Source organism: Penicillium griseofulvum (genome assembly GCF_001561935.1).
Source record: "Penicillium griseofulvum strain PG3 chromosome Unknown contig_80, whole genome shotgun sequence".
Classification (NCBI taxonomy): domain Eukaryota; kingdom Fungi; phylum Ascomycota; class Eurotiomycetes; order Eurotiales; family Aspergillaceae; genus Penicillium; species Penicillium griseofulvum.
In genome coordinates, this window is record NW_024467471.1 from 5,314,906 (window position 1) to 5,328,751 (window position 13,846).

The window sequence follows — 13,846 nt, forward strand, 5'->3', positions numbered from 1 at the left end:
GATGATGAAGAGAAAGAATTATTCTCGAAACTCTGGCCCTACCAGGAACCCACTGACACCGAGGGTTTGTAATCGATAGCACAGCAACATTTGGCAGTCAGGGCTGTGTATGTTTAGTGTCCGTTCAGATAGTTAATACAGAGAGTACAAGCTCACGAACTCTGAACAAATTAACAATGATTGGGATATCAACCCTACTGCGCTTTACAGGGGAGCGCATAAATACCATGTCCCTTCATGGATTCTACAATACATTTCTTCTTCCTTCGTCATCTCTCGTATGCTCAGCAACAATATTAGCCAAATTGGGGATAGAAGTGTTACCTACTCCTCCCCTATATAAGGTTGTTAGATCCGTTTCATCCTATAGATCTAGGGCACTCTATGCGAGTCTGTGTTAGCCCTAATTATGTAGATCATCGTGCTGCAATATATATTGTACATCCATTTCAAACTCATTAGCTAGATACCCTGTCAAGATAGAAGCTTCGTCACTGTACTTTAACCATAAGAAATAAATACAAACAACCTCGGAATGACTGCCCAACTGCTATTCATAGTCTATCACGTGATAATAGGCCGGACTGAAATTTACTTAGCCCGACTCAGCCTTACAGGTCTCCTAAAACGGCCGAGATAGGAAAACAGATGGAAAACAGATAGAAAGTTGGAAATTTCTGCTCATTTGTTCCTTTGATCTCTTTCTTGCCCAATCTGAGATTCTGGGATTTTACATTTTAGTACTTATACAGATCTCTGGGGGTTCCAAGGCAGAGAAGCAATTTTGGGCGATGCCGAGAAGAAAAAACAAATGAGGCTAATAGCATAGCGTAGAGGAAAAAGAGCCGTTTGAAGAGAGAACATCAAAAGAAGTAGCGAACCAGTTGCAGAACCCCTTTCCTTGCAGAGATCAATGTCATGTGTGGCCAAAGAACTCCCCGCCATCGTCATCATCAATCCATCATTTGCAGATTTCGGTATTCTCCTTCAAGCTACACGTCCGATTCGAATTCGCATTATAGACCTTAATCGCGGTTGGTTTTCCGGAGCGCATCGGCGAGCCACTCCAGACCCTCGTACAGACCGTCACCGGTAGTGGCGCAGGTAGATTGGATGAACTAGATCGGTTAGTGAACCTGTAGAAACATACATCAAGGATGTCACTTACCCAAGCACGACGGGTAAGGCTCTGAAGACCAAGCTGCTGCGTGATCTCGGCGGGGCTCATGGCGTTCTAGAAAGCGGGGGAGGTCAGCATGACATTTCCAAAAACATTCTCGAAGGATTCCTTACGGGCAGATCCTGCTTGTTGGCGAACACCAAGAGCATAGCATCACGGAGTTCGTCCTCGTTCAACATGCGCTGCAACTCCTCACGGGCCTCAACAATACGATCGCGATCGTTGCTGTCAACCACGAAGATGATACCCTGGGTGTTCTGGAAGTAGTGGCGCCACAAAGGACGAATCTTATCCTGACCACCGACATCCCACACGGTGAACTGAATGTTCTTGTATTCGACCGTCTCGACGTTGAATCCTGCAGGAGTCAGTTTCCGGGCAACATTTTCCATACTTATGATATTGCGAAGAGCGCATCGTATCGGTAGATGGATCGGGAGGCGGACTAACCAATTGTGGGAATGGTGGTGACGATTTCACCGAGCTTCAGCTTGTACAGGATGGTAGTCTTACCAGCGGCATCAAGACCGACCATCAGAATGCGCATCTCCTTGCGACCCCATAGTCGGTCAAACAGCCGTGAAAAAGTGATACCCATATTGTCGGTAGCGAGAAAACCCTCGGATCCTAAGAGGCGTGGATAGGTCAGAGAGATATCGAGGGATGTGGGTGAAAGGGGAGAAGCGGAGGGGTTGGAAAACGTGTTGTGGACTTGTCGGTCAGAGATCCAGGGGGGGGGGTCCAAGTTTGGGCACGAGCCAGTTAAAACTGAATCAAGCACTTACCGGCAGAAAAAGGTATAAAGTTGGTTTAAGAAGTAATGAGATGCAAGTTCAGGGGAATGAGAGAAGTCAGAAGGGGAAATTTGGTTTCGTTTTTGTTTTGAATACGCAGAAATACGCTGACCGTTGGCGGTGGGCGTAGTCTTCGTCACCTGTTTAACTTGAGAGAGCACGCAACTCGTTTTAAAAGAAGAGAGAAATATAAAAAGTGGCAACTTATGATTCTACAGATATAGATATATATCGTCTGACTATAATAGTTCTGCCTATATGGATGGAAAAGTATACATATGTACTATGAATGGTTTGTGGAAGAGGACACCGTGTTGGCCCCTGTAAATGAAATACCAAAGGGGAGAGTCCAGGCTTAGACCCTCCCCAAGGTCCCACACCCTCGTCACCTATAATTCCTTTAATTCCTTTGGCTCTGGTCCACATTACCCCAATCTCTTATTGTCTTCGTCGTGATATTTTCTCACGAGAGTTTCGAAAGAACGTTCGTATCATGGATCGATAAATCGTCTTACCTTCCATCGTATCGCTGGCATAACCGAAAACGGTCAAGAGCAAGATGGATGCAACAAAGATAACAGCAAAACTAACCCAATAGTCCGTCTTGGTATATCCATTCTTTACGCCAATGAGTTCCGTGGAAAAGTATGCACTCATCAAACTAACCGGCAAGAACAAAATGGTTGCCTTGGCCAGCAGGATAGTGATCCGAGTTAGCTTTTCAACGGCCTGCGAGTCCTTGAGGGCAATCAAGTTGAAATTCTAGGACACGTCAGCAAACTTCCCCGAATAAAGACCGGGAAAATACCCACCAGGAATGTCAAAGACTCTTTCTCATTGAGACAGTTCTCAATCTCGCTCAAACAGTACAAATTGATACGATCAGCCAACCGTTCGAAGCGCGCCACAGCCGTTGAGCTCAGCTGCACCCCGACCGATTTCTCAGTTGTGTTGTGATAACCGGCATTGCTTATAACACTCGACTGGCGCATGTCCGTGAATTCCATATCGCCAAAGGTGGCTCCATACGTCATTGGGGTCGGATGGGCCGAACGCGCTTCGTCGCGGAGCATCCGTTGCCGTTGTAAGAGTCGCCGCATAATAAGCTCATAGCTCTGATACAATCGTTTGAGAACTGCGAGTCGTCGACCCAGCCAGTGCAACTCGTTCACCAAATCCACTATCGGACGATCGAGCATTTGCCCTCTCTGCTCGGAGTTAGCCATCATCAAAACGTGCTACGGGGGCGATACTAACCAATTTCTCCAAAGCAACACCATATTTGTGTTCTCGCTTTGCGATAAGTCCATAGCTTGACACCCAGTCATCGAAGATATAGTAGAAGAGCAAACTCGGTCCATCCTCCTGCTTGATATTGGCTTGGTCCGGTCCGAGGTCACTGAAATGTCGCACCCGGATGGTGATCAGCGACTCGCTCTCGGACATAGCAAAGTGCTGTCTTGAAACGCCAGCGAAAATGAAGCGGATGTTCCTGCGCACGATGTCGAGGACCGGCTGGGCTTCCTCTTTCGGCACTACCTTTCGTCTTGGGAACGGGTTCTCCTGGATTGAGATTATTGTACCTGCGAACAAGTTAGCGGATGCACTCGAACCCCGGGAAGCGTGCGGTGCATACCATCATCGCACTGGATCAGCCAGGTCCAAAGCCGTTTTCCATCCGGGAGATCTTGACCATTTATCTGTGATAGTGTGGGAATCACAAACAACGTATTATAGCCGATACATGTGTCTGGTGAATTGTTTAATGTTTATGCTAACTTGGATTTGGTGTACTTTACTTACATCGAGGACCATGATCTACAGATGAGAAGTGCCAGATCTGATCTGTGACTTGTGAAAAGGTGAGGTTCGCGAATGACGCCGACTCGTGGGATTTATCTGGTTCAAGATTCTTGAGGGCACTCTCTGGGTCATCCACTTCGTGTACGAACGACGACGCAATACTAGGTGCTCGCGAAGACCTTTTTGTTGGTAATGGTGTAGGTGTAGGTTCGGGTCTAGGATGCACTGGCTCTGTGCACATCATCCCCTGGAGTCGTTCGGACACTCCATAGTGTTTGGTAATCGCCTGGGGATCCATGGTCAGCCATTACTGCTCATATGAGAATAAAATTAGAAATCCTACCCTTATGCTTTCTTTTTGCTCCTCTGGTGCCCATATATTACTATGATCGCGATGTCAGTACCTAGTATACACTCAGCTATATTTGGGAACTTGATTCTTACATCCACCGTGTGCCGAAACACTTGTCTCTCTATATCATGTCAGATCTTGGATACTGGAAGACCCTACAATCAACTTAGTTGGATGTTATGGGAGCAAAACTTACCGGCTTGCTCAGCAATAATTTTAGCTCATCAGTACCCAGATTGGATGCACACCATGCGTCTTCGTTCCCGAAATCAAGCACAAAGTTCTGAGTCAGAGGATCCTTTAGGCAGAGCACAGCAGCTTCAAACTGCGTCTTATCGTCGATATTCTTGAATTTTTCCGCTAGCGAGCCCTCATCGTCCAGACTCGAGTAGTAATCCTGAGGCGCAGTTGACTCGTGTGAATCTGTTGTATAAGACATGATGAAGCAAAACAGAGTAGTTTGCAGACACTGGGTTTGGAGGAAATTCTTGTAGATAAGCCACAAAATCAATAGCCAATAATCGAAAGATCAGCTGTTAAGTCGAGAGGGGGTATCGGATGTCAAGCGAATAGTCATATAAACAAACTTATCATGGAACGTAAACTCGAAGTATACGGGAAATTAAGCAGAAAGCCAAGTTTAAATATTCTGATCTCACTGGGGTACAGCCTCATTAAAAGAAGGCAGCCGGGCACCTGGGTAGAACCTGGGTAAAGGGTGACCAGTCATCTGAGGCTGACACTGCCGCCGGTCACGTTTAAGCGCTGCGATCATCTGCAGCCCCCGCAGACAAGGTCAAGTTTTGTTTCACCTGTTTTCACCTGTCGAAATATGTCTTAAAATAGGCTGTGTGATCATCTTGTGGACTGTGTTATACATCTGTTTACTTCATAAATGTTTGTTGGTCGGTCATCCGGGCTGTGTTCAATATATATTACGCGGTCAGATGTTTGCAACGAGGAGTTTTGGAAAATCTTACTAGGTGGGTATATATGTATTCAATAATCAATAAAATGTACGCCAGTTTGTAAAAAATGACATTATTTATGCAGCTAGACCACTATGCACCTATTCAATACGGACTCGTGCTTGTGGCTGATCTAGATCGTCGGGGATAGGGGCCAAACAATGTACATGTATTCAAGAACCATGACAATGAAGTCCTCATCACTACCGCCACACAATAGTAATATGGAACAACAGAGTTCCTTTTGTGAACAATGGCATGATAAATATGATACATAGTAAAGTATTGATCGTTACAATATAAGCGGGTCGGCCATGTGGCGGGGCGATGTGGTCGATGCTCCTCCTAGGTTACATATATGTACATATAAAAGTCGTCTGCATAGTTACGGCTTTTTCTTTTTTTTTTTTTCTGGCTACCTATAAAAATGAGAAAAGAAATAAGATAGCTAAACTAATGACATCTAAAAAAAATATCTGAGAAAACCACTAAAAATACCATATGAGGCCGCATAAGCAGCCGACTATGCTCGGCAGTACCTTGAAGCAGCAGCAACGTTAACATGGCCGGATAATACTGAGATATGTCAAGTATTGTTTTATCTAGGTACGATCGAGTGGGACTGAGGGGATGTAAAGTATCCGTGGACATATTGATCCGTAAACGTGATGATGGTGTGAAAAATTGTAACATGAGATACTTTTTTGCAGTCTTGGTGAGATTTATCGAACTAAAAATAGTCTTATAGGAACGATGAACATTATCCTCAGTCATAGAGCGTACTTGTTTCCGAGATTGAATTTGATATCATGCCTCAGGCCATAAATTTAGTCAGCATGTAAAATCTAGGGCACCGCTAATCCTAATCCAGACTAGCGCTAGTCCACACCCACAAGCGGAGAAATTCACGGCCCTCGACATTTTCTTTTCTCAAGCATTCAGCGCAGAGCCATACCATAAGAATTTCAACTTCTTTTGGAAGACTGTAGCAATCATGTCCAAGATCACAGTCGGTTCGTTTCACCTCAGTCTCTCACCTACATGACCTTACCACTAACTGCTCTTGTCTCATTACAGCCGGAGTGCGCCAGAATGTCGAGAACCTTCTCAACTACTCTCTCAATGAGAAGAAGCGTAACTTCAACGAGACCGTTGAGCTTCAGATCGGCCTGAAGAACTACGATCCCCAGCGTGATAAGCGTTTCTCTGGCACCATCAAGCTGCCCACCGTCCCCCGCCCCAACATGGCCATCTGGTGCGTTTCCCCTCGACATTCCGCCCCGCGGCGCAAAATTTTACATCAGTCCACGATGTTCGGTCGCGAAGGACATGCGCATGTCCAGTGAACACAGAAGCTAACAGGAAATCTATAGTGTTCTTGGTGACCAGCACGATCTTGACCGTGCTAAGCACCACAACATCGATGCCATGTCCGTTGACGATCTCAAGAAGCTCAACAAGAACAAGAAGCTCATCAAGAAGCTTGCTCGCAAGTACGATGCCTTCCTTGCTTCCGAGGGTCTGATCAAGCAGATTCCCCGTCTCCTCGGTCCCGGTCTCTCCAAGGCCGGAAAGTTCCCTACCCCCGTTTCCCACGCTGAGGACATGGCCGCCAAGGTCAACGACGTCAAGTCCACCATCAAGTTCCAGCTCAAGAAGGTTCTGTGCCTCGGTGTTGCCATCGGTAACGTCGAGATGGAGAAGGAGGCCCTTGTTGCCAACCTCATGCTCGCCATCAACTACCTTGTCTCCCTCCTCAAGAAGGGCTGGCAGAACGTTGGCAGTCTTGTCATCAAGGCTTCCATGTCTCCTCCCCACCGTGTCTACTAGATTATCTGTCGCTTAACTGCGCCGGTGTATTCTAGTTTGGGCCTGAGAACTGGGTTTATGTAGTCTCACGACTAAAAAAAAAATATGAAGCTCATGATCGGTCTCAATTTATTATCTCAATATCGTAATTTTACCTTTCGTATATTGTATCTGTAGATAATTCTTATAGAGTTATATTGTACATTGTGAAATCAGATATGATTTATGATAACATCCAGGGAATCAAGTTACTCCATGCCCGCCATCAATTCGGTCTTATCCAGAATCATGCCCCGCATGCCAATGAACTCACGAAGACTTGCCCACTCTTCGCCAACCTCCTCGCCTCTCATATAAGGATCCTTAAAACCCCACGCACAAGCAACTCTATCCATGGCAGCGCGTTCTTCTTCACGCAACCACCGTTGCCGCAGAGGGATGCCAGGAATCCAGACCACACGCTCCATCTGATCGTTAGCCGTAGTAATGGCCAAGATACCCATGGAGGATGTACCACCAACATAAGCCAGTGTAGCGGCGAATGCAATACCAGTCGCTACGTTCGGATCCATTGTATTCTGGAATGTGGCAGCCCATGATGCGAGAGCATAGCAAGCAGCCGGGGCAGCTGCGAGACCGACTAGAGGGACGCCGGCTTTCTTGAAGATTTTCGCGCGGTGGAAGGCGGGGGCGCAGAAAGTGTTGTCGATGATGGCTAGCACGAGTGAGAGGTTTTTCTCTGCAATGGCGACCCCAAGAGCCTTGTTAGCCAACTCCGCTGGAACAGCGCTGTTGATACTCTTGGGGTTGGCCTTCAATAACTTCACTGGAGAGCTGCCTTCCTCTGGGACAGGCTTGTAGGCGTAAAGGTGGAAGATCTCGGGGAAGTGCTCGGCCCGTCGCAGCAGAGTCAGGGTCTCAGTGCAGGAGGCCAGAGCTTCAGGCGAAATGAAGACCTTCTCGTCCTTCACAAGTGCAACGGCAATATCTGAGACTGTATCTGCCAGTCGTGGGTCCGGGTGTTGTGAGGACTGTGATTTGCCTTTGTTCTTCGCAGCAGTCTGCTTCTCCTCCAGGTCTAGTAAAGAAGAGATCGCGCTGCTCTCGCCCTTTGAGGACCCCTCGCTTTGATCCCGTTCTCGCAAGACAAGGGACTCGGCGACCCGCTGGCATCTTTGTAGCAATTCTACTACTACCTCATTGGAAGCCACCGCCTTTGATTGATGCACAGCAGATGCATCCCGCGCAATCTCTTTGACTGCAGCCTCTGGGCTCACCTTTGTGGCTGTAGCGGAAGCATATCGGCGGGGAATAAGCATAGGAGAGCCAAATACCAATCTATCGGCCCGGTTCGAGGGCTGTATACGGAGATTGGAGGCCGCAGGTCGACTTGCGCGAGCGGTGGGGAGACGCGCGATAGGGATACCACGACGGGGCGCTGAAGTCGAGAATTGACATAATTGACAGATTGGGCCCTGTGGTAGGGACCCTTTATTGGCTGTTAAAACAACTCGTTTCATGGCTTTGATGGTGAGTAACGTTGTAAGGCAGCTGTATTTTTTTCGATGGGAGAGTCCAGGCGGAGACTTCGCCCCGGCGCTGTCCACTTCCCCGTACTCACACCCTGACGTCTTCTTACTTCTCTGCCTAACAACTCCATGTTCATTTTATTCAAGGAACGCATCTTCCCAACCTGACTATTTTCTGAATCATATGAAACCCTCTGCCTGATAATATCATCATCTAATCCCCAGCTATGCCACCTCCTCCCCCTCCGCCGCCGCCGCCGCCGGGAGGTTTGGGCGGTCCTCCCCCGCCGCCCCCTCCAGGAGCTCTCCCAAGTAGACCTCCTAAAGCACAAGTTAAAGACAGGGTGAGCACAGTGCTCATATTTCATTGGCGCAAGAATGTTGTTGCCAAAAGAATTCGGGAGCTAACCTATAGATAGGGCGCACTTCTTTCTGATATTCATAAGGGCACCAAGCTGAAGAAGGCTGTTACCAATGATCGATCAGCACCTATAGTCGGAGGCTCAGGAGGTGTCTCATCAGCTCCTCCAATTGCGGGTGCACCACCTGTTCCTGGCGCGAGGCCGCCTCCAAAAAGCGGGCTTGCACCACCTGTACCATCCGGTCCAGCCGCGAATCGATTACGAAGCAACAGCGAGGGAGTTTCTGGGACAGATGGTGCAGCCAGTGCAATGCCACCTCAACTAGGGGGTATATTTGCTGGTGGGATTCCCAAGTTACGTAGTCGTGGAGGTGTCGATACAGGTGCCAGTCGAGACTCGCCATATATTTCTGATTCCGAAGGTGCACGTCGACCACCTGCTGCGCCAGCTCCCAAGCCCCCAACAGCCCCCAGGCCTCCTGGGGCCAGGCCGCCTCCCCGTCCCTCATCGACCGATGCGCCGCCTGCACCACCGGTCAATCCTTTGGTTGCCGGCTTGAAGAAGCCTCCCCCAAGACCTGCTTCACGTCCTACAGTTCCAGCGCCAGCTACAAAGGCCCCTGAAGCGCCGCCTCCACGCGCGCCTCCTCCACCTCCAGCACCGGGCAAGCTTCCACCACCGCCTACATCGAGAAAACCGTCCGGACCCCCTCCACCTCCCCCATCAGCCCCCGCGACTCGGGCACCTCCTCCCCCGCCGGCTGCTTCTAGATCGACACCACCCCCTCCCCCATCAGCAGCTCCACCATCAATTGCTGCACAAGCTGCCCGTTCTGCCCTAGGACATTCTTCGCCTTCGGCACCTCCCCCACCACCCCCATCAGCTGCTCCCGGTGCTCCACCACCGCCGCCCCCAACCTCACTTCCTGTAGCTCCACCAAGCGAGCCGCCATCCCGGCCATCCCCTGTTTCTTCTCGCCCTGTCTCCCACGAACCATTTTCAGCGCTGGACCCTAGCGCTTACACACTTAATGGTGGATCGCCTGCACCAAGTTCACGAAGCCCTTCAACGCATGGACATGGCCCAGTCCGAATAGAAGATGTGCGTTTTAAATTCCAAAGCGAGGGACTGTTTCCCAAACCACGCCAATTTATTGGTGGGGAGCGCCGATACCGCGCTGGAAGGGGCAGTAGTGTTCCTTTGGATCTGAGTGCTTTGCGAGGCTGATTGGAGTGCATGGGAAATTGCGGGCGATATCGTGCACACATAGTGAATTGCTATACATAAATCCTTTTATACTAGAGTCATCTATGTAGATCATTGGCACTGTAGTGAAGTTTGTACAACAAAACCTTTCTTTTTTTTAAAAAAAACAAATCATAAAACCTGTTCATCGCCTTTGCTTAAACAGTATAAAATGATGTGGTATCCTTACCATGAGCTTCCTGCACGTGATCGAATCGGGGATGTCAATCGTCCGTCGTGGAAAGACCATGGAGTACCAAGTCACGCGCTGCCACCAATCTCTTTGCTATTATTCGAGCTCGCCGACGCGTGTATTTCCACAATTTTATTGTTATCACTCAGGAGGGTTCTCGCAATCTTCACTTGAGATTCAATAAACGGCGCAGACCCGCTCCGTGCTATTCCCATCACCTCTCATTGAATTGGCCTCGGACTTTGAACAGAGCTCCTACAGCTTTAATTTTTCTCGACGAGCTTGAGGATTCTCAGCAAATTATCATTGCCACGCTACGACCCACCACAACCACTCCGGCTCTTTACAAACACTTTTTGCGCGAAGTGACGGACTTCGAAGTGAACGAAGATCCACGAACCCTCTCCTGCTCACGCATAGCAAGAGAGCAACTCCGAGCTTAGTGACAGGACCATCACCGAGCTCGCGACCCAGCTCGATCATCTCAACTGAGCGGTGCATCTGCTTGTACCCGATCAACCGCAAAATTGAGATATCCTTGCACTCTGTCAAACCGCCGTTCTCCTACCCAAAATGTCTCTCCACTTTTACGTCAATAGTGAGTTTTGCCGTTAGCTAAAATGATTATATACATACCATATCTACATAGACCAAGTACTAACTAGCTTTGACCAAACAGAAAAAGTCCTCATTCTCACTGTTGACGGCCGCACACTGATCGGCGATCTTCTGTCAACTGACCAAACGACGAATCTTGTCCTCGCTAATACCGTTGAACGCATCATCCGCACCCCAGAGGATGACGAGCCCTCTGCTGAAATTGAGCATGGGCTGTATCTAATCCGCGGTGACAACGTTGTGGTGTGCGGTGAAATAGACGAACAGATGGACGGAGACATTGACTGGTCCAAGGTGAAGGGCGAGGTAATCCGAGACACAAAGAATGCATGAGCGGGGTTTGCACAGTCCTATTTTCCATTGTCGTTTTTAGGGCGTTTTGGGGAACCCATTTGCATGCAATACAGCGATTCAGCAAGCCGATGAATCCTGGAACTTTTACTATTGAATCCGCCGTTGCGGGCTTGGCCCTACAACGATGCAAAGATACGCTGGGTGTTGAATGTCCGTCATGTTTTGATTTTCCGTTGCGAACCTATACTGATATATATCACAAGGATTTGCATCTTTGATGTGCAACCTTGATATGATGCAATGGCCACAGGTTACATAAAGAATGGGGCACATGGGATTTGCCATCAACTCGGCATTCTTGCCCCTCGAATGACTTTGCGGGGGGGGGGGGGGGGGGGGGGCCCATGGATATACGACAGGGGTTGGATTCTATCAAGTTGCCAAGTCTGAGATGTCCGGGGAACCCCTACGTTATTTGATCCAAAAGGAATGTGATTTTACATCGGCAATATGATTCAATTAATAGGGACGTGAATTATCATTTTCTATACATTCCGTTTCGAAAAAGGAGTTACCGTTTGCAGCCACATTCCTTCTCGACTCCACGCGGGAAAATGCCAAGGCTAATATATCAAGTACAGAGTACTCCGTACGGAGTACAACATACGACGTAGAAAGAAAAGATCTAAAGACAAAAGAGTGCCATATATAGATAACTAGGCAGTCATGTTACAAAGATATGTATAGTCTACTACATCTTTTAAATCAGATGTCCACGAGTCAGATGTGTAGTACTCGGCCTCTTAGGCCCCTGTCGGGTCTTGGCGCAGTAAGTTAGGAGGCTACATGGCATGAGGTGTACTCCGTACTCAGTACTGAACATGTAAGTAAGAAAGATTTAAAAAGAAGACAATTTAGATTATATTTCATATTTATCCAGTTAGGCCGCAAGCAGAAAAAAAAAAATTGAAAACTTAAGGCGAAACATCCAGGCAGAAATTACCGCCCCCTCAGACCTCCCCTAATTGCCATCTCAACTTGTCACCTCCCCTTTCTTACTCTTTCTCTTTCCCCCCAACTATTTTTTACCCTCTCTTTGTTTAAAGATCGCTGGGCGATCTCCAATTCCTACGTTTTACCTCTGTTCCGCCCCCTTTCGCAGTTTTTCCCCCCCTTATCCGCTCAGCCCTTCATGTGTCCGATAGTATCACTACAACACATAGAGCGAATACCGGGTCAATTCAAACAGATTTCCCGGGCTGATAGCCCATCTTGAAAGGTTTACCCTTAAGCAGACCAGCCCAATAAACCAACCGATATCCCCCACGTCTCCCCCGCGTCAGCCATGTGGCTCTATCGGGGCGCTCAGTCCGCAGTCTTCTACTATGCCAGTTGCACCCCCTGCGCCGAAAATGTCGATCGTCGGAAACGTAGAAAAGATGCTGCCCGGGTCCAGCGGGAGAAGGAGAAGGAGCGACGCAACAACGAAGTCGTCACCGACCAACCCCGTCCATTCGCACAACCAACCCCTTTCAGCACCAATGTAGGGTGGAAGGAAGAAATATCCCTAGGCCCTGGTCCCCCAGCCCGTCGGGGTGGACACCGCAGTCATCAACGAACCGACAGCTGGAATACCGACCAGAGCTCGCAGAAGAAAGACAAGAGTGGTGGCCTGATGCATCCGCTCGGCGAGAAGTGGAAAGAGATGCGGTACCAACGGGAAGACGAACCTCTTTGGGGACAACAAGAAGTCCGCGGATCGTCCATTGGATTCTCTGGACGTGGTCGTGCAGACCCGAATGAAACCTCCAAGTATTACATTCCCCGCGTCCCGCCTGTGAACGATCTCCACCCACCCATTGTTAGTGGACCGTGTAGCCGTGCCGATACCAGATGGATGCTCCAGCCACCACCAAGTGCCCGAGTGATGGCCGGTAAAGCAGGTGTCACATCGCCGACTCGTGCTACCCCCCCTGGACTTAACAGCATATCTTGGGCTCCCAAGACCGTGACCAAGGAAAAAGAGACTGGACCAATCAGTAATGAGACTGGTGACGGCGCTACCGATGATACCGCTCAGAACCGTCGGCCTCGTCGGCCATCGCTAACTCGACTTCGTATCGAATCTGATGGCCCAATCCCAGAATTACACTCTCGAACTGACTCTATGTTCTCCACCGGCACCACCAACTCGGATCTCTCCCAGACTCTTTCATGGAAATACCCCGAAACTCCAGCATCACGCCCTCAATCGAAAGCCACAGATGACAGTGACAAGTTCTATCGCCCAAATATATCGAAGACTCTCTCCACAGTGCACCGGGATGATAAGAAGATCCACATGCTACATCTAGAGATCAACGATGACCACCGCGATGATATTGCCCTGGGTCAATTCCAGCCTCTCCGCCCATGGCGTTGGAGCATGGACATCTAAAAGCTTTTTGAACACCCTACAACCCTCATCCTCGAAAACCTCCTATTTTCCTTCCATTCGACTTCCCTAGGTTTCCAGCTATACGGCGTTTGAAGCATCAAGACCAGCCAGCATTTGCTTTTTTTTCTCTCTTTATTTCTCCTCGGTTCTCTGAGACCCTATTTCCGCGTTTGCCGAGTGATACTGATGTCTCGACGCAAACACCCTCTCGTCGGGACCTCAGATCCCATATAGGCATGTACCTGGCTGGCCCAGTATATAA

The 13,846-nt window shown here is 48.8% G+C and overlaps 6 protein-coding genes across 6 annotated transcripts; 4 read left to right on the forward strand and 2 right to left on the reverse strand.

Moving 5' to 3' along the window:
- Positions 1-1,025: 1,025 nt before the first annotated feature.
- Positions 1,026-4,568, reverse strand: PGRI_028910 (uncharacterized protein; the record flags this gene model as incomplete). Its single annotated transcript, XM_040790604.1, has 12 exons — positions 1,026-1,118; positions 1,169-1,234; positions 1,294-1,538; positions 1,631-1,891; positions 2,490-2,736; positions 2,787-3,182; positions 3,232-3,557; positions 3,611-3,724; positions 3,778-4,063; positions 4,121-4,160; positions 4,222-4,250; positions 4,326-4,568. 12 exons carry the CDS (start codon positions 4,566-4,568, stop codon positions 1,026-1,028), a joined length of 2,346 nt encoding a protein of 781 aa, XP_040647557.1.
- A 1,523-nt stretch (positions 4,569-6,091) lies between these two features.
- Positions 6,092-6,927, forward strand: PGRI_028920 (60S ribosomal protein uL1; the record flags this gene model as incomplete). Its single annotated transcript, XM_040790605.1, has 3 exons — positions 6,092-6,110; positions 6,175-6,352; positions 6,471-6,927. The coding sequence occupies 3 exons, from the start codon at positions 6,092-6,094 to the stop codon at positions 6,925-6,927; spliced, it is 654 nt and encodes a 217-aa protein (XP_040647558.1).
- Positions 6,928-7,154: 227 nt separating this feature from the next.
- PGRI_028930 (uncharacterized protein) lies at positions 7,155-8,426 on the reverse strand (the record flags this gene model as incomplete). The annotated part of the gene is made up of 1 exon (XM_040790606.1): positions 7,155-8,426. One exon carries the CDS (start codon positions 8,424-8,426, stop codon positions 7,155-7,157), a length of 1,272 nt encoding a protein of 423 aa, XP_040647559.1.
- A 236-nt stretch (positions 8,427-8,662) lies between these two features.
- Positions 8,663-10,024, forward strand: PGRI_028940 (putative proline-rich, actin-associated protein Vrp1; the record flags this gene model as incomplete). Its single annotated transcript, XM_040790607.1, has 2 exons — positions 8,663-8,779; positions 8,855-10,024. 2 exons carry the CDS (start codon positions 8,663-8,665, stop codon positions 10,022-10,024), a joined length of 1,287 nt encoding a protein of 428 aa, XP_040647560.1.
- Positions 10,025-10,808: 784 nt separating this feature from the next.
- Positions 10,809-11,186, forward strand: PGRI_028950 (U6 snRNA-associated Sm-like protein LSm8; the record flags this gene model as incomplete). Its single annotated transcript, XM_040790608.1, has 2 exons — positions 10,809-10,833; positions 10,915-11,186. 2 exons carry the CDS (start codon positions 10,809-10,811, stop codon positions 11,184-11,186), a joined length of 297 nt encoding a protein of 98 aa, XP_040647561.1.
- A 1,306-nt stretch (positions 11,187-12,492) lies between these two features.
- PGRI_028960 (uncharacterized protein) lies at positions 12,493-13,584 on the forward strand (the record flags this gene model as incomplete). Its single annotated transcript, XM_040790609.1, has 1 exon — positions 12,493-13,584. One exon carries the CDS (start codon positions 12,493-12,495, stop codon positions 13,582-13,584), a length of 1,092 nt encoding a protein of 363 aa, XP_040647562.1.
- Positions 13,585-13,846: the final 262 nt, after the last annotated feature.